General features: G+C 41.2%; 1 protein-coding gene across 1 annotated transcript in view; it reads left to right on the forward strand.

The window, feature by feature from the left end:
* Window positions 1-26477, forward strand: part of celsr2 (cadherin, EGF LAG seven-pass G-type receptor 2) — a 328955-nt gene that overhangs the window by 199545 nt on the left and 102933 nt on the right. Inside the window, exon 6 of the mRNA XM_078547792.1 lies at window positions 24552-24709. Within this exon, the coding sequence (XP_078403918.1) occupies window positions 24552-24709 (158 nt within the window). The remainder of the gene's footprint in view (window positions 1-24551; window positions 24710-26477) is intronic.

Here is a 26477-nt window from a genome sequence, read left to right on the forward strand (position 1 = left end):
AATGTCACATCTCTCCATTCCTTGATAAGACATTTCATCGATTTTAAACATAATAAAAATGATTTGTTTTAAAATTTTATGATATTTTAGTTTCAACCTTAATCTCACGCATATGTCTCACTCGTTATTTTGCTTTCTGCAAAATCGTAAAAAGTGAATGGTAAAATCTGCTTGTCATTGCTTGGTTTACCATTTGTGAGAATTCTTCAGTGTGATTGGCTGCTCAGCCAGCTTGATGACATTGCTGTTGCTGGATACCAGGGACCCTGTATAGCTGGCGCCAAAATGAAATTAGCATCAGGAAAGGCGAAATCCACACTACACAGATTGCTAGATCTTTGTGTGCAGCTTTCTTCGAGGTCAGCAGTGAGTTCATTCGTCGCTGACAATGAAAACTGGGCCTATGAGTAAAGGGAATGGAGAGAAGAGTATTAGTTTGTGTTGTTTGATTGTTATTTACTATTTTCAGGAGCTTGCTCTTTTCACTAATATTTGTAAAAAAAAAGAATGGTGCCTGTATAAAGAGGCTTTCACTCACATTAACTCATTAACATCAGCAGCCAAAGAAAATAAATTCCAACGTGTCTGTAAAATAGCCATTGTTTCTCCTCCTTTTATATGAGCTGTGTACCTTGGGCGTGTTTTCCTAATTTGCTGAAGGAAATCTTGCTGCTGGTCTTTCTGATTATTATATGTGTGCCTTGAGCAGACCAAGCCATCAGTGGACAGATAGCGCCTGTCAGCGAGAAATTTCCTTCACAGCCTGCAGCAGGAATACAATTACACAATGGGGGTCCAATTTAAAAAGTTCCTTAAGGATTTAGCATTTTGAATTTTGCTGAAATCAGTGAAGCTCTGAAACATCTGAAGTAATTGAGAAATGAACGTGGGAGGCTGCAAAATTTTGTGCTCATACATATGAGTGTGTGTAGTTCTGATACATGTATACATGTTCGTGCACATGCAAATACTCTCACATATACAAATTTACACATACATATACATACACATATGTGCATTCATACCCCAACACAACACAATTATTTACTTTTTTTTACCAAATTTGTTCCTGTTTTTTAATTACGTGATCAATTTTCATAATACTTTTCATCATTTAACAGTGGCAGTTTTGACAGAAGACTTTCCTGTTATTGTGTATGGGCCTAGCATATTGGAAACTGGGCAGGAAGGATGGTACAGGCTCTGTGAGGAACATACTGCATAACTCTCACCACAGGATTTGCCTCTAGGCACTGTGTCCATCCAAATGTAATAAGAGGGAAATATGCCCCTTGATAATGTCTGGGTAATGAATACTGATATTTCAAAGAAAAATATGGAACAATTTTCAGAAATTGGAAACATTCTGTCTTCATTGATAGAATGCAGTCAGACCCCTCAAGAGGATTACAGGCTACACATTTGCGTGCTTCACTGCGCCTGATATCGAAAGCTTATCTAAGCGGGAACTATTTGACTTTGAACATCTTTTCATTTGGCATATGATTTCTGGGAGACTGTACAGCAGAAAGCAGCACCACAACCAAGGAAAAGTATTCATTTGGAAAAGCTCTGAATCCCAGTGAAAGTGATGCGGAGTGACGCCTTGTCTGCCTAATAAAGCCATGTGTGGGAGCAGGCTAGCTCGCCGAAGTTGAAGTTTGATAAAAACGGACATCTGACAATGTTTATAATATTAGTTGACAGCTGTGAGTGCAGCATTGGCACAGCTAATGGCATTCTCCATTCAATGCATGATTGTTAACAGTGCTGTCCTCTCAGACTTGCTATAATTAAGCCTGCTTGAACTACAAGACCTTCTTAATTATGTGCTGGCTGTAAAAATATGTTGTTTTTCCAATTGACAGGAAAGTTGTTTAGAAGTAACTCATAATATTCCATTCTGACAATGCCCACGTCGAATTTGATTGAGTGAATACTGCAGGTAATATTCTTAATAATTCAATTCATAAGCTGATCCCAATTAATTTAAATCTTTTGTATTAAAATTGCCTCTAACAGGGTTTGTATTTTTTTGCACTGGTGACTGCTTCATATTATCAGGAACGGCGCTGTCATTTGATTTCCTGTGTGCTTTTTAACACAATTGACGTCACCCTGCAACACTTTTGCATGTCATGGGATTGCCAAGTGTTTAGTCCCTGTATCCCTCATCCTTTTAAAAAAGTAACTCCCAGGATGTGGCTGTCAATGGCAAGTCCAACATTTATTGCCCATCGCGAGTTGCCCTTAGAAGTTGGTAGCAATATTCTGTCTGATTTTTTTTTTTGGAATGTGGGATGATTTGGTTAAGTGTGCAGCCATGCATGTGTGAAAATTTAAAGGGGCCAACTTGTTTGAGGCCTACGTGAGGACTTTCGGGTTGCTGTGTTGCCATGCAGCTTAGAGGAAACATTGGTTAGTGGTGGGAGGCCTTCTTGAACTGCTGCAGCCTTTGTTTGCACTGGTTTTGATCCAACTGAGTGACTTGTTAGGCTACCTCAGAGGGAAGCTAAGAATCAACCATGTTTGTGTGGCATTGGTTTTATTTATGGGCCAGAATGGATAGGGGCAGCAAGTCTCCTTCCTCCATTCGCGACTCTTCAGATATTGAAGCAGCCCATGTCCAAATGCAGAAAGACCTGGACAATATCCTTGCCCAGGCTTGGGCTGACAAGTGGCAAATAACATTCGCGCCAACTAAGTGCCAGGCAATGACCATCTCCAACAAGAGAGAACCTAACCATCGCCACTTGACATTCAATGGCATTACCATCGCCAAATCCCCTGCTATCAACAACCTGGAGGATACCTTGGCCAGAAACTGAACTGGACTAACTATATAAATATTGTGGCTACAAGAGCAAGTCAGGGGCTCAGAATCCTGTGGCAAGTAACTCACCTCCTGACTCCCCAAAGCCTATCCACCTTCTACAAGGCACAGGTCAGGAGTGTGATGGAATACTCTCCCCTTGCCTGGATGAGTGCAGCTCCAACAACACTCAAGAAGCTTGAAACCACCCAGGACAAAGCAGCCCGCTTGATTGGCACCCCATCTACAAATATTCACTCGCTCCATCGCTGACGCACAGTGGCAGCAGTGTATATCATTGACAAGATGCGCTGCAGGAACTCACCAAGGCTCTTTAGACAGCATACTCTAAATCCACAACCACTACCACCTAGAAGGACAAGGGCAGCAGACACATGGGAACATCACTACCTGGAAGTTCCCTTCCAAGCCACTCACCATCCTGACTTGAAAATATATCGCCGTTCCTTCACTGTCGCGGGTCAAATTCCTGGAACTTCCTCCCTAACAGCACTGTGGGTGTACCTACGCCAAATGGACTGCAGTAGTTCAAGAGGGGAGCTCACCACCACCTACTCAAGGGCAGTTAGGGATGGGCAATAAATGCTAGCATAGCCAATGATACCCACATCCCATGAATGAATTTAAAAAAGGGCATTGTTGAACCAGTTGGCTTTTTTAGCCTATAATCCAACAGCTTTGTTAGCTTTTACAGATACCAGCTTATTTTTTTCCAGATTTTTAAAAAACTACATTCAAATTTTCAAACTGCCAGGGGGCATTTGAACTTGTGTTCTCTGAATTATTAGTCCAGGTTTTTGGACTACTCATCCAATAGCATAATCTCTACACGACATGTAAGTTTAAAGCTCACCCATTGCAGCAAAAACGAGGCCTGGAGTATTTTAACTCTTGGAACTCATTTAAATGCCAATGGCTGACTTTCCATCTGTTTGGGGCAGGGGGAAGTCACATCACTTCTGCCTTTCCTGGCCTCACAGGAAAGAAATTTAAAACTGTGAACTTCCCTTTGAGGCCACTCTTCCTCCCAATCTACTCAAGTGCTATCAGTCTGTTGGGAAGCTCACTTCCATTTCTTGCCCAGGCCTACTCATGAAAATTGCAGGCGATTCTAGTCGCATCATCAGAACTCAACATGCTTGGCTAAAGAAAGGACCCCGCTGACTTTAATTGGGTGCCCTTGCTGCCTGCGTTGAAAATCCTTCCACATCAACCTCTGGCAGCTCCAGGGTGCATCAATGGCCTGAGTGATTTTAACTGACCACACACCTGGCTCCCATTGAATGGATAGCATTAAAATAACATCCTAAGCCATACTTTATCGACCTGCTGCCATCTCATCTTCCATCTCTGTAAAAGAAATCTCGAGTGTAATCAAAACATGCAGTAACTTGAAACTCAAAAAAAAAATAGTGGATGGGAAGTCATGGTGAATGCAAGCCTAAGTCTGATGATGTGATTTTCACATGGTCTCACCTCTGTCTGCTTTAACAAAAGACTTGCAACATCCCATTAATCTCGCTTTATCATGTTACAGTGCCCAGAAATAATTATTGCAATAGGATCTGTAAGAAATGATTCCATCCAACACCTTAAAAGGTTAAACTTCAATAAACAATCAAAAACTTTTTGTAACTTATGTTATATTTTGATTATAACTTTATTTGGAACAAAGTTTGTTCCTTAAGACATTCCATGAGCACAAAATTCAAGGCTAACACTCCAGTGCAGTACGGCGGGATTACTGCACTGTTGGAGATGCCATCTTTCAGCCTAAATGGGTGGATGCAAAAGCTCCCCTGTTCCTATGTTCTTCGCATGTCGCAATTTTGTAGACGAGCAGGGGATATCTTCCCACTGTCCAAGCCAATATTTATTCCTCAATCAGCATCACAAAAATAGACAGCCAGATTTTCACTCCCGAAGCAGGTAGCTTGAGTTGGGAAGTTTTCCGGCTCAGCGGAACCACCTCAGGAGAAAGTGTCCTGACTAGAGTGATTTTTTGCTCTGAGGGTGCGGATGTGGGATGGAGATGGGTCCACTGCCCTCGGACAAAGACCAGGGATGGCAACAGAGGCTGTCAAGTGCTGAGGCAGGCTAAAAGGTCTGCCTCCGTTCTCTGGGCCTTCACCCTGGCTGTTTTGTTAAATACTAGGCCCCCTCGCCCTTACCCCTCATGCCGCTTCACCTCCCCCACCCGCTTCCCTTGCCCCTCCATGCCAACTCATGGGCCCCACCCACCACCCTTTGCGCTTACATTCTCCTTGCAAGCCCACCCAGTATTCACAATAGGCAGACCCCTGGAGCCATGCTGAGATGAAATAAAATAAAGTTCTGAATATCTGTTGCTGAGTTCACATTATAAAAAAGTAGTCCCATTCATGAAAGCCCATTCAATACATTTAAGTTTCCTTAAGTACTTAATCCCTTATAAAACAAACATTTGTATTCATAAGCTCACATCAAAGACAGCTAATCTTTTAATAACTTCTTTGGGCTGTCATAAAAATTGTGAACTTACAAACCTGGCACCCATTGTGATAATGATAGGTTGTGAAAAGCAGTCAAGCATTAATAATGCTATAATGATAGCATTTAGGATTATGTCAACAAACAGCAATTGAAACAGCTAGAACAGATTTTTTTCAGCTCTTGCAGAGACAGGCAAGCAGTTTTTTCTTATTTTTTCATAGGGCTAGTCATTTAAATACCTAGGAATTTTGACAGTTCTACATAGCTTAACTGCCCTTCAAGAGCACTTATGGTTCCAACATAATGTTGTGGGATACCCACTGCAGGTTGAGGCCATTCCTGGAGTGAAGATTGGGTCTACTTGTCCTGTGCACTGAGTTCAAATGACCATGCTGATTCATAATTCACACCTGTGCACTTCAAGCTCCGATCACTTTCCCCTCGCAGTGAAAATGGGATCTACTGGGAATGGGGGCAAGACTTCCGAATTTGGGTCTTGTCTGCCATTTTGAAAGGTCCACGGAGTCCCCATGAATCAACGAAAATCCAATCCAGATTATCATTACCACATTGCTGCTTGTGGGAGCTTGCTGAGGGTAAATTGGCTCCCATGTTGCCTGCACTACAACAGCACAATTCAGAAGTACTTCATTGGATGTAAAGTGCTTTGAGACATCCAATGGTCATGAAACGTGCAATATAAATGCAAATCTTCCTTTCTTTACTTGCCTATCAGTGCACACTGCATCTTCTTTCACCGTTTATAAAATTGAGGTGTCCTAAATATGTGCCCAAAGATATGGCCTAGGTGATTATATCTTTAATGAAAATATCTCTGTTACAGTCATGTCACAGATATTGTGTTATGACAGGATTTATAACATCAGTTGTCTTCACCTGTTGACTTTTGTAACTTGCATTTTATCAGTAACTGTTGCTCTGTTTTTGGAACAGACTAGTTAGTTTTGAAGACTTAGTAAATGAGCTGTTGGTGCCGAGCTTTCCCTTTTTCATTTCCTGGGCATGTATCGTTATGCGAATTTGGACCCTTTTGCATGCTGCTGAAGGATTGTATTCCTTTCTTGCTATTATGCTGGGACACATGGTGGAGGATTTCATGTTTACAGGCCTGGAACAGGAACTTCTTTGCAATATCATAGAAAATTATAGTCTTCAACAGTCCCTATGCATTTGCATTTGCTCAAGAGTATGTGCTTGGAATTTTGAAAGTGAGCTGATCACATATATTAGCTGTTTAACATTTTTCGTTCTTTGAATTTAAATGAAATGGTTCTCAGAAATCCCAGTGCAAGCCATCACAAGCTTGAACCCTGACCATGACTGGTAGTCAAATCTATCTGCTGCTTCTGCTGGTCGTGTTTCACTAGTTCTCGAGAGGGAGGCTGAACTTAGAACAGAATACTCCTGACCTAAGGATGAAACCTACTCAGTGCCGTTTTGTCCCCTGGTAGTACACCTGTTATCCACGCGACATCAGAAACCCACAATGTACTTTCCTGGAGGAGAAGGGTGGGACCAGGACACCACTTAAAAGGGCTCAATAAGAGGCAGAAGTGGAGAAAATAGGAATGGGTGGCCTTGTATCTTTTTCATACTATAGCACCTTTTTAAAAAGGATGATTAATTAGAGTGTTGTGGGTTTTTATTGCTGACAGTGGGCTGACTGACTTTGTGGGTCACATAGGAGCATAACATAGAGCCATGGGGACCAGGTATAAGAGATATTTTACCAATTCTGTGCTGCCAAAACTTTGCTTGCCTGCAACACATAATGGAAATTCGAGCACTGATATGCTTGATTTTCAGACATTTGCTGTTTGGAAGATTGTGTGCAGCGATGTCTGAATTTCTCATAGGAGCTGAAAAGCTAGAAACACAAAGTTGAAAAATGATCCCTGCACATTCCCAATAATTTGCATGTACTCAAGTTTCTGATACTGGAACGCCTTGGAGTTTGGATATAGTTTATCTATTTATGAGGCAACAGGGCTCAAGAACAGGTCATTCCAAAATTCACAAACTCAAGGCAAGACAGCTGAACGGCTAGGCAATACAAACATAAAGGGAACTGTGTTGCCTGGTATCACTGGCCACATGTGGAATTGCACACAATCTTGATAGTCATGGCTTCTTTACATCACTAACTGCACCTTGAACAATTCTCACTCCCTGCATTTCCTAATCCATACCTCTTGGCCCCAGCTCACCTCAAACTCTTGATTAGCATCTTGATTTTACCACCGTCGCTTTCACCTCTGGACTTAAAACCCACAGTGTTCTGGATTCCAATTTCCTTCACCATAACCTCCTTATTGACATCTCTCTAGGCAGCAGACACTGGCACACAATATTGTAACACGCATACAGTGTGCATAGGCTGCTTTCTCCTTAAATGAATAATCCTTTCAGTTTAGAGTTGGATCAAGAGTAAAAGGTCACTTAAAAATAATTTGTATTCAGCTGAGGTGTGTGCGCGTACATGTGTCCTTTTGAGAATTATCTTAATATCTTGAGAGCTGAGTGTAAACTTGGGCTGATATTTTCCTTTTTCAATTTGTTTTTTAATGCTCATGAATGCGAGAGTTCTCCTGAGTAAAAAAAAGGTTAATACAGGGAGAAGGGTAACCCACAAGCACACACGACCAAATACAGTTTATATTTGAAAACCAGGAAGGACACTAGTAGCTACTCAATATATACAGACTTAAAAATGATGAACTTGGCAGTTGAAGACCTTCTTAAAATTCTCTCCAAAGAAACTCATTTTAATTTAATATAAAAGCAAAATACTGCGGATGCTGGAAATCTGAAACAAAAACAGAAAACGCTGGAAAAACTCAGCAGACCTGGCAGCATCTGTGGAGAGAGAAACAGAGTTAACGTTTCAGAGCTCTGAAGAAGGGTCATACGGGCTCGAAACCTTAACTCTGCTTCTCTTGTTTTAATTCATTGTTTTCCAAAAGGAAGTGGCATTTTGCATTGATGAAGACAAGCAGGCCAATAATGAGCACTGGCACTGTGGCAGCAACAATGCTGCAGTTTGGGTTTTGTATTCACTTGTGGGCCAATTAATTTAACTCTTGCTGCTGATGTATGTAACACCCGAAGAGTGTTAACCACACGCTATACTACAAGGTCACCACCTTTACATAATATTGCAGTGCCCTTGGCACACAGTGCTTGAAGCAAAGCAACACATTTTGTGGCTCCAGCAGCTCCTTGTGTTGAAGCTGTGTTGCTAAATGAGGGGTGAAAATGGTTGCAGCAAGAACTTGGCTACAAACTGCACCACTCCAAGATAAAGCTGTGGTATTCCTGGTGCAAGATGTGCTGGAGAGAAGGATTGTCTTTTCTGGGACAGAGGGGACAGCTTCCCCTGTAGATCAGCATGAAAGCTGCCTGGGTGGAATTAACTGAAAGAATGAGTGTTGTCTCAACTGTGACCAGACTCTCAGGCCAGATAACGTCTCAGGGCATTAAGTGTGCTTATACTTATGGTCATTTCTACAATGTTCATAGAATTTTACAATATAAAAAGAGACCATCTCGCTCAATCTCTGGTGCTCTCAAGAGGAGGCAGCTATGCGCCCATCGAACTGTCAAAGACCTGTTAAGGCCATTATAAAACAAATTGAAGTAATTATCAATGCTGCCCGTCCAAGCTTAAGGTTGGCGGGCAGACGAAGAGCCCAAACGGCCTTCGCGTTTTTCAGGAAACCTCATCCATGGGAGGGATGAGGTTTCCTGAAGGTTTTATTAAATAAATAAATATGTTTTCACAATTCATAAACATGTCCCAGCTCAGGTGACACTGTCACATGAGGGGACATGTCTAAATAATTTGAATCTTTCTTTATTTAAAACTTTCCATATGAACTTAATCTCCCTGAGGCAGCTCCGTGCCTCAGGAAGATTTCTGCGCTCTTTGGCGCGCATGCAGAAAGAGCACAGTACCCGACTCTCCCTCCTCCCCCCATCTGTGCACATAGCTCTGAGCGCTACTGGCCGTGCATCACACTGGGCGGGCCTTAATTGGCCTGCCCACATAAAATGGCGGTGCGATCAGCTCCGCGCTCGCTCCCGACCAGCCCGCCGGACAGGCAGAAAATTCTGCCCCTTGTAAAACAATCCCTCCTCACCTCCCCTCTGGTTCTTGCCAATAATCTTAAATCTGTCCACCCTTGGAAATAGATCCTCCCATCTGCTCTATCAAAACGCCTCATAATCTTGATCACTACTATTAAATCTCTCTGAACTTCCCCTGTTAGCTTCCCTAGTCTCCACACATTACTGATGTTCCTCATCCAAAGTACCATTCTAACAAATCTTCTTTGCACCTTCAGCAAAGCCTTAATATCCACCCTAAAGCAAGGTGTGCAGAATTGGACAAAATACTCCAGCTGTGACGTAACCAGTGATAAAAGTTGTCTCGCAGTACATCTTAATGGCCTGCACTATGTAGTCTGTGCCACTTACCTCAAAGAAAGCTACCCACAAAGAGTTTGTGATCTTTGTTGCATGGATTTCACCTTTCCCAGTGCTAATTTTACTCTGACACCAGGAGGGTCCCCAGCACCCAGCAACAGTGACTTCATCAAGCAGGCTAAGCAGCCAATCGCATTGAAGAATTTTCACTAACAGCAAACCAGGAAGTAAAATGTACTGATTACCTTCATTTTTAATCATTTTGCAGAGAGCAAAATAAAGATTGGAATATATGCATGGGACTAATTTAGAAACTGAAATATCATAAACAAGCTTAAAAAAAACTTTTAAAAGTTTGAATTTTTTTTATAATAGAGAAACCTGACAATTCACAAATATAAAATTAGCTTTTCAGGGCCAGAGAGGTTGTTCAACAGTAGTTATGGACTTATGCTGCTAAAAATCCTCAATCAACAAGGTGTAACTTTTTCAAGAGTTTTTGCAGTGAGACTACTTACGTAAAAATGGAAGCTCACATCAATTCAAGTTGTTTCAAAAGATTTCCATCTACCTGGTTTTCACCAGCTCTTATATAAAAACAAAACACTGCAGATGCTGGAGATATGAAATAAAAACAGAAAGTACTGAAAAAAACTCAGCCGGTCTGGTAGCATCTGTGGAGAGAGGAACAGAGTTAACATTTCGAGTCTAATACGACTCTTCTTCGGAACAGATCCTTCACCAGCTCTTACTGTGGGAGAGAGCAGGGAATTGCTGACAGCAACTTCTGGATCTCAGCATTTAACTGTGCAAATGCCAAAAGTTGTTGTCAGTTTCAGTTCTAATGATGGTGAACGCTGATACTTTCACTGTTACTGCAGCCAAAGAACCTGGACCATTAGCCTGCCACTGTAAACTTGCAGGAATATGATACATTCAGAAGACACAGCAGCTTGGTAATTAATGGGGGGGGGTGGGGGGAAGCATCACAACTGAGTCCCACAACCACTTTCCAGTAGGAATCATCCTGCGGCATCATGCATGCAAAAGTGCATGTTGCCAGAGCAACTCAGACTCCCTGTAACACCACCACCACTGCATACTTTTCCATGTACCAATGTCATAAGATGTCTTGGAAGACAGATTATTATGGTGACAGGCAAAATAGAAAATATATGGAAACAAATTCTGTCATGGTGGGGTTAGCAGCACTGTTATGACATAATTACAAAATGCAAAACCATTGAATAGAAAAGACAAAGTTTGCAGGAACAGAAAAATGGAAGGTAAGAATGATTGTACTGGAGATGCAAAAAGTAGAATTGTAAGAAAATAAAGTGAGGGGTCAAGAAAAAAAATGACTAGTAAGTAAGATAGTAAAACAGATAGAAATTAAAGAGAAAATGTAGAAGAAAATAAACAGGTATGGAGGGAGAGGCAGGAATGGAATAAGGCAAAATAAACTGACTGAGAGAAAGGAGCATTTTAAATGTATACAATTACTGTTTTCTTTGTAAAGAGGCAAAGAGCAAAATCTTTTGACATTGAGCTTTCTCATGCAGACTACTAACCAAAAATACTATAGACAGCATTTGATTAAGTGTTATGCACTTATCTGAATTAATGTCTTCTACATGACACAGTAGACAAAGTTAAATGTGGGTTTATAATAAGTGCTCTGTGGTTGCTCACATAAACAATGATAAAAGGTGCAATCTTTATCACCTGAAGGGAATTTTTGAACCAGGGGTTGGCAGGGGAGGGTGGCATGGAAAACATGAAGCTATTGCTCTTCAAGTTTTCCAGCATTATTGTGTCATTTAAACTTTGAAAGACCCTTATGAAGCAATTTTTAAAAGACACTTTGTTTTAATCTAAGATTAGAATCAAAGTCCTGTCATTATTTTTTGTTGGCTGACAGGTAAAGAGCTGTCTCTGTCTGAATTACAGTCCAAGACACGATATGATGTTTGATTAAGCTTGTACTGGCGTGCCTGCAATGCATCATTTTCATTACCGAAAGTGTGCTCATAAGATTAGAGGCGAGTTATTTTCAATGTGCTGAAAGGCTTTGAATTTAACAGCCAAAAATTGCAAATTGACAAGCAACTCGTCAAGACAGCCAGTCGAAAGACAGAGCGCTAGGGGGAATAGATTGCTTACGTCTTATTAACTCTTGATGTAGGGGATCAAAGAAGAAGGTTTTTATCCTAAATACCTGTAGCTTAATTATTCAAAAACAAAATTTGTATTTTGCCAGCTGAAAATCTGGAGCTTGCATCTCTGAAGATTCAATGGATAGAATTACGTTTTGTGATTCTGACCTGTACAAACAGGGAAGATCCCAGGTTTAGAAGCATTGAAAAACTCGCAGCTAGAAAAGACCATAACCAGGATTTTCAGCTTCTATACTTCCCAGCCCATCAGTTTCTGCCCATTTAAAATGAACAGGTAGATAATTGCTGACCAGCAAAAGCAGAACTGGAAAATCCCAGCCCGCAAGTCCAGATATTTTTGAACTATTCATTTGCTTTGGTGGTTGTTGGAATCATAGAACGTCCAATGATTCAGCTGGCAAATGTCAAAGGTGGAACTGATCTAGACCAAGAAACTCCCAGGTTCATTTCGTGGACAGTACTAATTGATTGCTGCCAGGGTGTTGAGATGGATGCTGCAATTTACCTCTGTCTGACTGATGAGAAAAATGTCAGCTGGAGTTTATTGCTCCTGATTGCTAGCCAATGATTCCTAAAGGAAAGTGGTTGTGGGACTCAGCTCTGATGCCCCCTCACAGTCAAACAGCTTGCTGACGTTGGCTGCCTAGATTTATACAGGAAGGACGATCACTTGGATGTGGCACATTAAGGATGACTGGCATGAGGAAATAATACCTCTGCATCTGTCGGTGCATCAGGCAGGGGAGGACATATTAGGACAAACAAGAGACTGGCCGGGATTTTCCGGCCCCTTCAAGGACGGGCCCCCCCGCGGGTGATGTGGCGCCCTGGCCAGAAGTCCATTGACTTGCAGCGGGACCCGAAGATCGCGGCGGCGGGTGGGTGCAGAAAATCCCGCCCATTGTTTAAGTACTGACACCGCAGCTCCTGGCATGAAAGTTGCACGGTTGCTTTAAGAATGAACAGTGTTAGTGGTGCCATTCCAGTCACAATCTTGCAGAGGGCTGACGAGCTAGTCACATTACTGTCATTTCAGAGGATGGGAGTCGGTTTAGAATCAGCCCACCCTCCTGGAGTCTGAATGGCCCGAACCATGATGAGTCCAAGTGGAAAAAGATAGATATATTCTGCAGCCTGTCAAATAGCACCAGGGTGTTATCTGACTAGTGCCTTGAAACTATAACTCAGTGTCAATTAGTTTCCATCGGGCTGGAAGGTGAAATATTAAAAAAGGCAGTTCAGTACAACATTGAGGCTGCCAACTATGAAGATTTGAGTTTTCTTGAGGTTTTTTTTTGGTTTGGCCTTTACATGACCCCCATATTAGTGATGAGGGTTATCGCACAACAAGTGATCACATAAGGTGCAGTCACTGGAGGAGTTCTTACTAAACATTTTTATCCATTTTGCACAAGATCTTTATTAAATTATGTCAAAAATGATATCTCAAAATCCTGCACCGTAATGTAGCAGTTTTGAAAATGTTAACAGCCTTTGATTTTCCCCAATATTTCACCAAGGGATCTGCTGCACTGTGTACTCCAGTGCAACATTACCCAACCTGCCAGCATAGAGTTGGCAATGCCCCCAAGATTTGCAGTAGTACCATAGCCATTTATTTACAGCAATTTAGAAAGCAGTCATAAATAATACTTTAAAAACTCTAAGTTGGCCCACATTTAAAGCACCATTTTTGAAGGCTTTCAATGGTAACCAAGGGAACATTGTGGAGATTGAATCTTATTCTTTTAAGACTGAAAATCTTGATAGCTCAAAAATACATTGCTAGTATGTGATCAGAGAAAGTGATGGAAAACATGCTGTGGACTAAGTTAAAGAATTCCATTGCAATCAGTAGATTTAGTAAGGCAGAGTTGGCAAACATTAAGTGTTCCAATAAAAGGGCCTGAACGTATGCCAACAACGATGAGACAAAAAGCTGAAAATCACGTGAATTGATGAAGCCATGGCAACACAATGGAGTCCGGTATCTCATCCTTGCACAGCTGGATGGGTCGCAGCTGGCTGCCAATCTCCTTTTTTTTCCCCCCCTTCCTTTTCTTGCCCACAGTTCCTCCGAATAAGTAACAATTGTCCCCTACACATTTCTCTCATGTGACAGAAGCTCATTACCCAGTGCTGATGCCACAATAACGCACTGTCGTTGCCATTCTGTGCACAATTGATGCATGAAAGAAGGTTTTCACTCCGTTGCTCTGAGGACTAAATGAAAACAGCAGTCATTTACAATGACAACAGATGGGGCATCCCCCCAAGGCCTCTGTGAACTTGACAAGAACTGTCAACAGGCCCGGGTATCCCACAATTCCAATGATCAGATTAATTAAATCTGTGAAACGTCTGATTAATATCCTGGTTTAATCCTGAAAGACCCTTTATGGCTTGTAGAATGACTTTCAGAATCAATCCTGATCTTCTAAAACTTGATCTGGTATAAAAGGCTAATTAGTTATGTTTTTTTTAAAAATAAAGATATTTACACGTACAGCTACTAGGAAATTTCTTGTCAATTGATGTTTAATACTGATCTGATTGAAAAGATCGATATCTTTTCTGAGATACTGAGTACATGGCCCCTTTACAAGGAATAATCTTTATTTCAGCGATAGCAGTCTCCCCGACGATTGATTAAAACGTAGTTTAACATGTGAAAATTGTATCGAATTATTTGTGTGGTGAAGGATTTGCTGGAATGACCTTCACTATGAGGCTTTCACCATCATTGGCCTAGCTTTCATTGCAATCTGCTACAATAAGCAATTTTTATATTCAATTAACTTAAAAGCATTACATGCTTGATTTCTTTAAAAATTGTATTTACTTACTGAAACTTTAATGCATTATTATCCCTCTGAAGTCTGGACTGAAAGTCTTCCTGCCGCCATGTCAATTTGCCAACGGCAGGAAGGTTGGCAGATTGACTGCCCCCGCCCCACTGGGAGTCCAATTGAGCGACTGAAATCTGACATCCTCCTAGTAGTCTCCAGGGGATGGGATTCTCATTTATGGGCACTCTGTGGCTCATGGAGGACCCCCCCACCCACCTTCGCGCCAGCCTGCTTGCTGCTACTTCCCCTCCCTGCACCACTTGTTGGGGCCTCCCCGCCTGGCCTCGGATTCTGCCAAGCCATTGAGGCACCCTCTCCCTCCAGCTGCAGCCTCAGTAATAGCCTCTGTTGGCTGTCACAGTGCTGAGCAGCCAGCTCTCTGATTGAGGGCAGGCAACCCTTAATTGGATGGCGGCCCTGGCGCCGGCCACTTAATTGGTTTACACTGGCAGTGTGCCTCCCGGGGTCCCACTGCCCGCTGAAGCGGGGTCACCCCCCTACCTTTGGCTCCGGTGGCAAGAATCCTGCAGCTTCCATAAAATCCGGCCACATGTACTTACCTACCGTTTAAAGTTAATTTTATTTGCTCCTTTTGTTTCTCCTACTAGTCATTGCTAGATTTGAATTTCATGGTGGCCCCAAATCATCACAATTTTCATGCATAGATGGGCTAGGATGGAGATGGTGTGTGTTAGGCTATTCACCTGTGGAGGCCCTAGAATTGATCATGCACATCTCCTCACCAGACACCTGACAACAGGACATACTATTGAAGTCATAGGAGGAATTAGCTGCGATTAGTTCCCGAAACTGGCAGTACCAGTGAGATTAATAGAGACCTACATGAAGCTACCAGCTACTGAACCATTCGGAGTTACTTGGTGTCAGTTTGACTCTCCTGGAAGTTTTGGTTCACAATGAGGTGAAATAATGTTAATACTTTGTACTATTTTAGTTCAGTATTTACATTTCATATCTTTATTTATAATACAAATGTCGTGAAGGCTGACAATTGCCAACCAGACCAAGGTTTTAACATATGAGCACGTATTTTGCATGCTCCTAAACAGTATATTGTGTAATGCAATTTAAACTTTAACCATAATGTCGTACTTGTGGATACAGCGATCAAGCTAGTCAGTAAAGCTGATTCAGACAAATCCAAACTGACATTTACTCAGTGAACTCAAACCACCTGATTTGAAATGGTCACGTTTCTGAGTGAAACTCAATGGTGTAAATTGAAAATTGCCTTATCTCCTAACAGTTGGTCAGTATGGAGTCAAAAATGCATCAGAAATGTAGAATTCAAGACATTAATTTGGGCTGGAATTTTCCAGCCCCTCACACCTGCAGGATCTTCCGGTCCTGCCAATGTGAACGGAGATTTCAATGGCTTGCCGGGCCTGCTGTGGTGGGTGGAGACTGGAGGGTTGGGGGGTGGTGGTGGTGGTGGTGGTGGGAGGTGCGGTGGGTGGAGACTGGAGGGCGGCGGGGATGCCAGGTGGAGGCTGGAGGGGGAGTGGATGGGCTGCAAAATTCCAGCCTTGATTTCACTCCACTTGTCATGTCTGTGTAGCACATAAATTCCCTTGTGATAAAAGCTCTTGCATTGCTCTTTTGGAAACATTCAAAAGGGAACTGGACAAGTTCCTGGAGGAAATGAAAATCACTGTTCATAAAAGGTAGATGGATGCTGGGTGATCTAATTTGAGAACATGGCCCATCTCCTGAAAATTACCAGAATGAAAAAAACAGTAAAAATTGGGAAATAAGAATACTGGTCTGAACTGGTCTTGTATACCTTAAAATGGAACACCAGTAAAAAGTGGGAAAAAAAGAGTACTGGTCCGAACTGTTTTTTTTCCTTCTGGGTGTTCTTGGTCACCTTTAGGGATCAGAAAGGATCTTGATAGATGTCATTTTTCTCTGAATCAGTCTAGCATTTAAAAAATATTTTTATTTGCCCTTTGAGGAGGTTACATGGCTGCTGATGGTTAAGTTGCACTGAGGGTCTAATTGCCACACAGCTGACTGGGAGCGACTCAATGGACAGGAGAGTTTTTTCTGTCCAACCTTTTTGTATGTTTGATATAGTTCATGAGCAGAAATGAACACCGTAGCACACTGACTGCCATGAAAGACTCAATTCCATATTTTTCCTGAGCAATTTTACTTCCTTCCCACATGTGAATGAATGCTTCGGTTTCTTGCTGTGGCACAGTTGTGCAGACACCAATTACCTCTGATATCTTTCCCGTTTACTTGTTGATGAGTGCGCTTTGACAGTGAATATTGGAAGTCTATTTGACCGCAAATAGGTATCACAGCTGAGCCCAATTCTGTCCTCGTCAGATGCTTACACATGATAGCAGAGGCTGCTAGATAACAATCATGAGTTGCAATCATTTTTCCTCATTGTAACCCAGGTTACAAAGTGTCCCTAATGCTGCCTCATATGAGACCAGTTTATTTGGGATTGGACTGGGCAACATAGCTATTCATTAAATGAACTAATGTAGCCAATGGAGAAATGTAGTACTTGAGCGTGAAACACTGGAAGGCACAGTGGATGTCTGAAAATAAGACCTTTTATTTTCTCAGTTTTTGGAGAGAGTGTGAGTGCGTGTGTGTGTGACTAAGGAAGTATTAGTACATTTAAAATCTCTCCCTTCCCCCTTGGACTTAATTTCTTTGGGTGTTTTCAGTGCAGACAATAAAATGAAAACTTTCTCGGATTATCATTTCCATTCAACTGGTCTTTGTTAAGACTGAAAAACATTTGGTTTGGGTCCGTTGCCGTTGGAGGCTGCTAGAGCTGGTGAAAGGATGATCTGATAGTTGAAGAATGCTTTTGTCTGTAGGGGGCCTGGGTAGTGTTGCATGGGGCTGCTAGAGGAAAAAGAAGGACTGGGACAAACAAAGGAGTCTAGAAATGTCTAGGCCTGCAGACTTTGAACTGCTTAAATCCTTCCAGGCTCACGTTGATAACCCTTGTTCACTGAAGCTCAGCAGCATGTTTCTTGTTATTGTTAGATGTTTAAAGAGGCACTCTTCGTGATTAAATCTTTGGCAAACGTTTTTATGTTTGTTTACAAGCAAATCGTACACTGCTATAAATTGCATCATCTGCACGTGAATTATTATAACAGGTCTTCTGCCCTTTCTCTTTCTCTAAAGGAATAAAGGATTTATCAAACACCTTCTTTCATGACGGTAATCATCCTTTAAAAAGCTACACCTGTAAAACTGAAATCCTGCCACCCTTCAAAAAACCTTCCCCATCCCCCATTATGTAATAATGCAACATGGTCATAAACTGGATGTGGTTTCAAAATGTCTTTAAAGGTGTCTTTAGATTGCCCAGTTATTGCCTTAACACAGTAATATTTCTGTGCACCACTTTCTTTGTACATTTAAGCTGAAAGCCTGGCGTTCTGGGTGTCCGCTGTGAAATACGGATTCCCAGATGCTGTATTAGTGGAAATGTCTCCCTGCATTTGTTTCATTGAACCTAGCTGATGAAACCCAATGGGACATTGGAAGTGCAGCCAAAGTAAGGAAATCCAGTCAGCTGCACTCCCATATTATAAAGGCATTGTTAAGCAACAGCATGCTGTTGGGGCTGAAGCACAGTGTGTGATCGAGTAGGGGTTTGTCTCCATGATTATGCACATGTTAAGCTCCTTGACTGTGCTGCAGAGTAAGGTAGAGGTATTTCAGGGTTCATCTCTCCTATAGGGAGGAAAGCTATATTAGATAAGTCACCTCAAACTTCTATTGTATATCCCCTGGTATGTGGCATTGAAAGAGCACTGGAGTTGAGGTCAGAGAACTGCAATACATGTAAGTGAAAGAATGAATTGTGCAAATCTGATAAGGCTTGTATTCCCAGTTAACCGAATGTGCTGTACATTGTTATACTTAACAAATTGCTTAGATCCAAAAAGATAAAAATATAGAGAGTTATCGGGCCAGTGTTACACATGGCTGATCACACTGTAAGAACGTAAGAAAGCATTAGACTTATGATCCAGAGAGTCTTTAGGCAAAACAGCATTTATAAAGTAAACCTTTCAGGATGCCAAATCTCCACCAAAAATGAAAGGACTGGGTAGCCTTTCAGCTTGAGTTATTCTTTCTTTAAAAAGAGACAGACATTAGTTTCACCACAGTAACAAAAGAGATGCACACATTAATTTTATCAATGTAACATCGTCCCCACAGGTAATTTCTTTGTTGACATAATTCATATAGTTATATTTTGTATTTTTAGATGGATTTATTGCATGGTTTGGCCAACTTATTTTTACAAAGGCATTAACCTTTGAAGAAATAACCCATAGTTCTGTACATGTATCAAAGTGAATTCTGTGTAACAAGTGCTGACTGACATTTTATAGTAATTTAAGGCACAGCGCTGAACCTGTACTAATAGTCTCAGCTGTCCTGGAAAACACTGTTGACTTCTGTCATTTTCACGGTATTTAACCAACTTAATCTGCACTGGACTAGAAATGGGATACTTGTTTACAAATTCTATTAATGGTGTGTATCAGGATAGTCTTCTGCAAAATAAAAAGCATATTTTTTGCTACCTGCTCTGTGGATTATTTAGAAAAAAAAATGTGCTAAGGAATAACCATATATCAAACCCTTTGCTTAATGTGTATGAAAAGGGGTTACACTACCTTGAAGTAATACATAGGTGGATAGTTCAATATTGCCGTGTGCACTTACTTAACATGTTGTAGTAAATTAAACAATTTTAATAGCAAAATAATGATTTAGGCCTGAATTTGCAGTCCCCTACTAGCAGGTTTGCAGGTGGATGGGAGGGCCTTCCCAGCGCCCTTTACTTGGGCCAGCAAGGCCGAGGACTGCCCGCATGCCCTAGCCCAAATTGAGGCCCCCTAAGTGCCCAATTATTTCTCCACCAGACCTCAATTTTGAGGCTGGCAGAAGGAGTTCTGGGACAGGGTGGAAGCCCTGCAGGTCACACTGCTTGAGCCTCGGGCAGGAAAGGGGCAGGCGCCTCCCTCAAGGGTCCCCTTTCTACGTCGAGCGTCACCCACCCAAGATCTGCCCCACCCCAGTAGGTGCCCATTTCCCTCTCACCCCCAGTGTCTATATCAAGCCCCTCTCTCCACGGACCTTACCAATCAGAATCTTTACAGTGGGGAAGGAGGCCATTCAGCCCATCAGGTCTGCACTAGCTCTCTAAAAGTGCATTCTACCCAGTTCAACTTTCCTGCCTTATCCTCGTAACCTTGCACATTCTTTCTTTTCAGGTAGCAATCCAATTCTCCTTTGAATACCATGATCGAATCTGCATCCACCAGCCTCCCAGGAAACTCATTCCAAATTCCAACCACCCTCTGGGTGAAAAAAATTTTCCTCACATCCCTATTACTCCTTTTGCCAAGTACTTTGAATCTGTGCCCTCTAGTTCTTGATGCTTCCTTGAGCGGGAGCAGTTTCTCACTATTTACCCTGTCCATACCCCTCAGGATCTTGAATACGTCTATCAAGTCTCCTCTTAGCCTTCTTTTCTCCAAGGGAAACAGTCCAAACCTCTCAAACCTATCCTCATACCTATAGTTCTTTAACCCTGGAATCATCCTTGTGAACCTCCTCTGTACTCTCTCCAATGCCTTCACAACTTTGCTCAAGTATGGTGCCCAGAAATGGACACAGTGCTCCAGATGAGGTCTAAATAATGTCTTTCACAAATTCAACATGACCTCTTTACTCTTGTACTCAATGCCCCTGTTAATAAAGCCTAAGATACTAGATGCTTCATTAATTGCTCTCTCAACATGCCCGGTCATCTTCAATGACTTATGTAAATATACATCAAGACCCCTCTGTTCCTGCACCTCCTTTAGAGTTTCTTCCTTTATTTTATACTGTCTCTCCATATCCTTCCTGCCAAAATGAATCACCTCACACTTCTCTGCATTGAACTTCATCTGCCACTTGCCTGCCCAATCTACCAACATGTCTAAGTCCTTTTGAAGTTCACGACTATCCCCTGCAGTTGACAATGTTTCCAATCTTTGTATCGTCTGCAAATTTTGAAATCATGCCCAGAACACCACAGTCTAGGTCATTAATATACATCAGAAAGAGCCAGGGTCCCAACGTTGACCCCTTGGGAACTCCACTACAAACCTTCCTCCAATCTCGAAAACAACTATTTATCACCACTCTCTATTTCCTATCTCTCAGCCAATTTCTTATCCAAGTGTCTACTTTCCCTTTTATTCCTTGAGCTAGAATTTTGCTCACAAGTCTATTGCATGGCACTGTATCAAATGCCTTTTGAGAACCCATATACATCACATCAACAGCGTTGCCCTTATCAGCCTTTTCTATTACCTCTTCAAAAAACTCCAGCGAGTTAGTTAAACATGATGTTCCTTTAATTACCACTCCTTCGAGCGTTAAATGGCAGCAGGGTTGCTATGATCAGCGGGGATGTGTTCCCTATCAACTCTTTGGGTGGCAGGGTGAGAAATGCTGCCATCCAAAAAATCCTACCCCAAATAACACAGCGCATTGATGTTTTGAGCCATTGTGGTAAAAGGTGCTATGACATAGGTTTGTACGAATGATTTCCCATGTGGTGAGTTGCTAGTACCTGGGTATCGAGAAAAGGAAAAAAATTGAGCAAAAACTGAACTATGCCACTGTTGTTTATATCCTAGGAATCAGTTGTAGAGTAGGGTTAGCAAGAGTTTTAAATGGGCAGCCCAACTTCCCAATAGTCTGTCATACATGGTCAAGCTTAAGTGAGCAGGAAAACAAAACTAAAAAAAATGCATGTCATACAAGATAAAATTCATTTTCATTACATTCAGTATATATGTTGGGAAAGGTAACATGATATTTTAGGCATGAATTAGTTGATGGATGATAAAATCGCTACAATTTATACGTTTCTGTTGTTAGAGTACTTGGGATGGCCTGAAGCAGAATTCAAAGTCTAAAGTGGTTTTTATACTTATTTTATGAAATTCCAATTTGAAGTAAATTCCACAAATGTCACGGATCTGTTAGTGTAATAAAGTTTGAGCTCTGTGGTTGTTTGGATAAATAAGCATTGTTTCCTACTCAAGGTTAAAATCCTTATGTTTATTTTCAAATCATGGCCTTGTCCCCCCCTGTTTCTATAACCTTCTCCAGCCCTATAACCGTCCAAGATCTCTGAGCTACTCCAATTCTGACATCTTGCACATTGTTGATTTTCATCACTATTTTCATGGCAGTTGTGCCTCTAACTGCCTCACGACTAAGGTCTGGAATTCCTGCCCTTAACTTCTTCATCTCTTTACGACTTTCTCCTTTTAAGATGCTCCTTAAAACCTACCTTCTTCGATCAGATTTTTGGTTACCTGTTCTAATATCTCATTATGTACCTCAGTGTCAACATTTGTTTGAAAACACTTCTGTGAAATACTTTGATAACATTTTACTACTTTAAAGGTGCCAAATTAATATCAGTTGTTTTTGTTGATGTATACCAAATACTTGCACTCGCTTTTTCTCTCATAGCTGTGAGGTTTACATCAACCCACTGTGGAGTAGGAACTGATGTCTTCCACTACCCCAGCCTAGTGCAGCACAGTGCACAGCCAGGCCCCATTCACACAAACACAATAAATGATACACATGTTGGCTTCCTGTCTCATGAAATGAGCCAAATGAACTACACAGAGATATGCAGAAAGCAAAGGAAGCGTTGAGAGAATACAGTATGAGATAGAAAGATTGAGAGAAGAGAGACAGAAAATAGAAGCTTCAATATTTCCACTAGCTCTAGTCCCCAGCACCTGTTAAAAGGTTTATTCAAAACAGGCAGTACAATTATAATGGTTACAGTGATACCATTATAAGAGTTTCACTTTTAATCATATGGAGTTAGGGCAGAGCTGCCACTTCAGCATTACCTCTTAGCCTTTGTCTGGAGAAAGTCATTACTGGAAGACTGCAGGGACCAGCAGAAAGGGATGGAACTCTTGAGGCCAGGAATGAGGCCTAGAGCTATGAAGACAGGCACGGCAGGTTCTTGGCTAAGGAATGAATGGGAAACTGTCATGGCAATTGTCTGCAACAAAATTACTTTGTTTTTATGGCTGAACTAATCAGAAAATAAAAGATGGAAATAATAATAGTCGGTTGGCAGTACAGAACTTGAACATTACTGAAAAGAGAGACATGTTGCCAAATGTTTTCATCTTCACTCATCAGGACAAATGCAAGAATGCCAAATTTCAAATGATCACAACAGTGTATACTACAGGAGAAAAGGGTGCTGATTGGTTGGCAAGCTGACGCTGATTGGTCAAGGCATTGCCATGGAGAAAGCAATGGGATCAATAGGCTCCCAAGCTCCTGGGTAATTCGAAAAAGGCACAAGGCTTTAACATGTTCCTTTTGTTTGCAGAGAACAGGTCCTTTAAATTTAAGATAATCAGTCGTGTTCAAAATGTGGCTCTTTCATGCTTGCTAGAAGCAACATACATTCATACACAGCACCCGTTGTCTGCAAACAAAAGGAATATGTTCGAGCCTTGCACCTTTTTTGAATTACCAAGGAGCTTGGGGAGCCTATAGTTCCCTGTTGCTTTCTCCATGGCAACTCCTTGACCATCGTGAACTTGCCAGCCATTAAGCACCCTTTTCTCCTATAGTGTAAATAGTTGTGACCATTTGAAATTTGGCGTCCCTGCATTTGTCCTGATGAGTGCAAGACTAAAAGCTTCAGCAATGTGTCTCGCTTTTCGGCAATATTCTATAACTATTGTGCTGGCTCTGGATTGATCCCTGATTCTGGGATCAGACTCATCAAAGAGACATTAGATTCTTCCACACATTTTTGAAATAATCCATTCCTATATTCTGCGACACAAAGCCTTTCATATAGGTTTCTCCTGTTTGTTTTTTTTATAACTTCCTCCTTGTTACATTAGCAGGATTATTTCGTGTTCGCTTGTATAAATGACATCCCTCGCATATTGTTCCACACATTTTTAAATCTTCTGTTGCAAATTAAATCAGTTGGGACAAGTTAAGATGTATGTTAAAACCCCAAAACTCTTTGATTTTTTGACAATTAGCTGGTTTTCTGTACTGAGATGGTTTTCTCTTGTGGTCTTACAAGTCCATTAACTCAGCTGAGATCACCAAACACGTTTCACTTGAGATTTTAAGTGTCTGTTTCATTGGATGGTTACGAGCCAGATTCAGAGTCCTGTCTTAGAATTGAAGCTGGTGTCTTAGACCGATGTTTAAGAACAGGATTATTCTTTTAATTTTCATTAATTAATTGCGTGCACTACATTGTGGGAAGACATTTTAGTCATAGCAAAAGCTGAATGCGACACAGCACGCTTCTCCTTGTTTCTGGGATCTATCCAAGCATACTTTGTAAAGCAGAGTTTTATTTGGCTAACTTGTTTTTAAATTATGTTGAAGTAACCATTAAATATTAGGAGCGCCATCAATTTTGTGCACTAAAATACTAAATTACAGGACATGTTTCTGCATTTCTCTTTACGTGCCAGATTTTGCTGGTGCGCGGCTTCTTGGAGGCGATGGACATAAATTTTTCCAAAACTAATGGCAGTGGAGTGCCAAATGGCCAGCAACTTGTGGCAATTCGCAATTCACGTAATGTCTCATCCTTGTCATACATTTCTGACCATCTTGCGACTTAACCATGATATGCAAAATCTACTACAAAGTATACTTGTTTTTTTCTCTCTACAGCCAGTTATTGGGAAGTCAGGTGTTCCTCAAGGACCTTCTGAGCAAAAGGTTGCTGTGGTTACTGTTGATGACTGTGATACTTCTGTTGCATTGCGCTTTGGCAGCTTCATTGGGAATTATTCCTGTTCAGCTCAAGGTACTCAGTCTGGATCAAAAAAGTAAGTTTTTTTTTAAATAAAATAAATTAACTCATGAGAATTCTTCCTTTGGTATTATAGACAACAACTAGGTTTTTTTTTTAAAGTTACTTTTTCTAGCCCAATGGCTCAGTGAGTGCAGTGAACTGTAGAGAAAGTTCTCACCTTAGTCAAAAGCAACAGCTACGTTCACTTCTATAGCACCTTACCTAGGAAAACATCCTAAAAGACTTCACAGAGGTGTAAGGAAAACAGACACAGATCCAAAGCTGGGAGATTTAAGAGGGGTGACCAAAAGCTTGATTTAAGAAATGTGCTTTGAAGTGTCTGAAAGGAGGGAAGGGAGCTGGAAGAAGGAAGATTAAGCAAGTGGGCTTTAGGTAGCTAAAATCATAGCTCCTAATGGTGAGACAAAGAAAGGGGGTTCACAGGAGGCCAGAGGCACAGAAACTTGCAGAGAATAAACACACTGCCCGCTGTAGCTCTAAGCTTGACTGACTGGAAGGTCCAAAGATTGAATTAGCACTGAGGAAAAAAATAAAGAGAAAAGAAACCTAAAGCCTGATATTTACAACTTGTGTTGTTTTGATGCTAGTGATAACCACCATCAGCATTAATATAAAACGTATTGGTAAATCCAAGCTCAAGTCTTCATAGTCAAGCAATTACTACTGTGCTCCAGACTACCCTTAAGCAATGCTGTGGAATTTCCACCATTGTACAATGTGAAACTTGTCGACTGTATGGTTACGTGTATTTTGACATCTACCAGATGAAATAATCAGTAAATATGACTAACTGCCAGTTGTTTTCTTTAATTCTATCTTTGCCACAAAGTAAGGGGGGGGAGGGGGTGCCAAAAATATATCATCCCGCCACACTTCTTCAGACTCATTGCATCATTTTTAATTTAATTCACACAATACTGCTCTTCGATCACAATTAAATTGGAGTTATTTCTAATCCCAGCATGTTCTACTAAATTAACCACCCGCAACTATCTCAGGTATTTAGAGTATGTGTTTGTTTTGGCTATGTTCACTTGGAGGCCACATCAAGTGTATTTTTTTCTGTTAATGTGACTGTAGTAAAGAAATCAATGCAAAGGAGAATGATTGCACGAGTCCTGCAAATATTTTATTGCTTTTTTTTTTGTCCCGTTCTCTTCTGCCCTTTCCAAAGGTGGGGGGGACACTGCCAGTTAAGTTTCTGCATCAGTTTGTGTTGGCTGTGCCTGTCAGGAAGCAATTTGATTGGAGTGAATTACAGCCAAACCCACTCAGTGATAGCCACACATTCACACTTTCCAACAGGGGTCACTGAACATCAGCTCTAATTATCCATTGCAATTTTCATTCGCTAAAACTGCATGTATGTCAAGTGTGCATAATGTTTCCTTTGTTAATTGCATTTCATCTCTTTCATGCATAAAATCAGACAACGTTGCTTTATTTTTATTCATGCAGCCTGAATGTTAATGTAAGACCAAATTTGGGGACTCAACACCCAAATTCTGTTATGTCCATTAATCAAGGTTCTACTATAATGTTATGTTTATGGTATGTGATGCCGATTTACATTTGACATTTGCTTCTAACGTTGAATGTGCTCATGTTAAATGAAGACATAAGGGGCCTATAATGCAAACAATCAGGTTTTCTTTCTGAATTTTAGGACAAAACAATTTCGTTAGCACTAACTATTCCTTCAGTCAAAAGTTTGTCTAGCTTTGTTATGTATGGCTTTGCCCACATGTGATAATCTATGAGTTATAACATTCAGCCTATGC

Source organism: Cetorhinus maximus, chromosome 8, assembly GCF_964194155.1.
Source record: "Cetorhinus maximus chromosome 8, sCetMax3.hap1.1, whole genome shotgun sequence".
Lineage (NCBI taxonomy): Eukaryota > Metazoa > Chordata > Chondrichthyes > Lamniformes > Cetorhinidae > Cetorhinus > Cetorhinus maximus.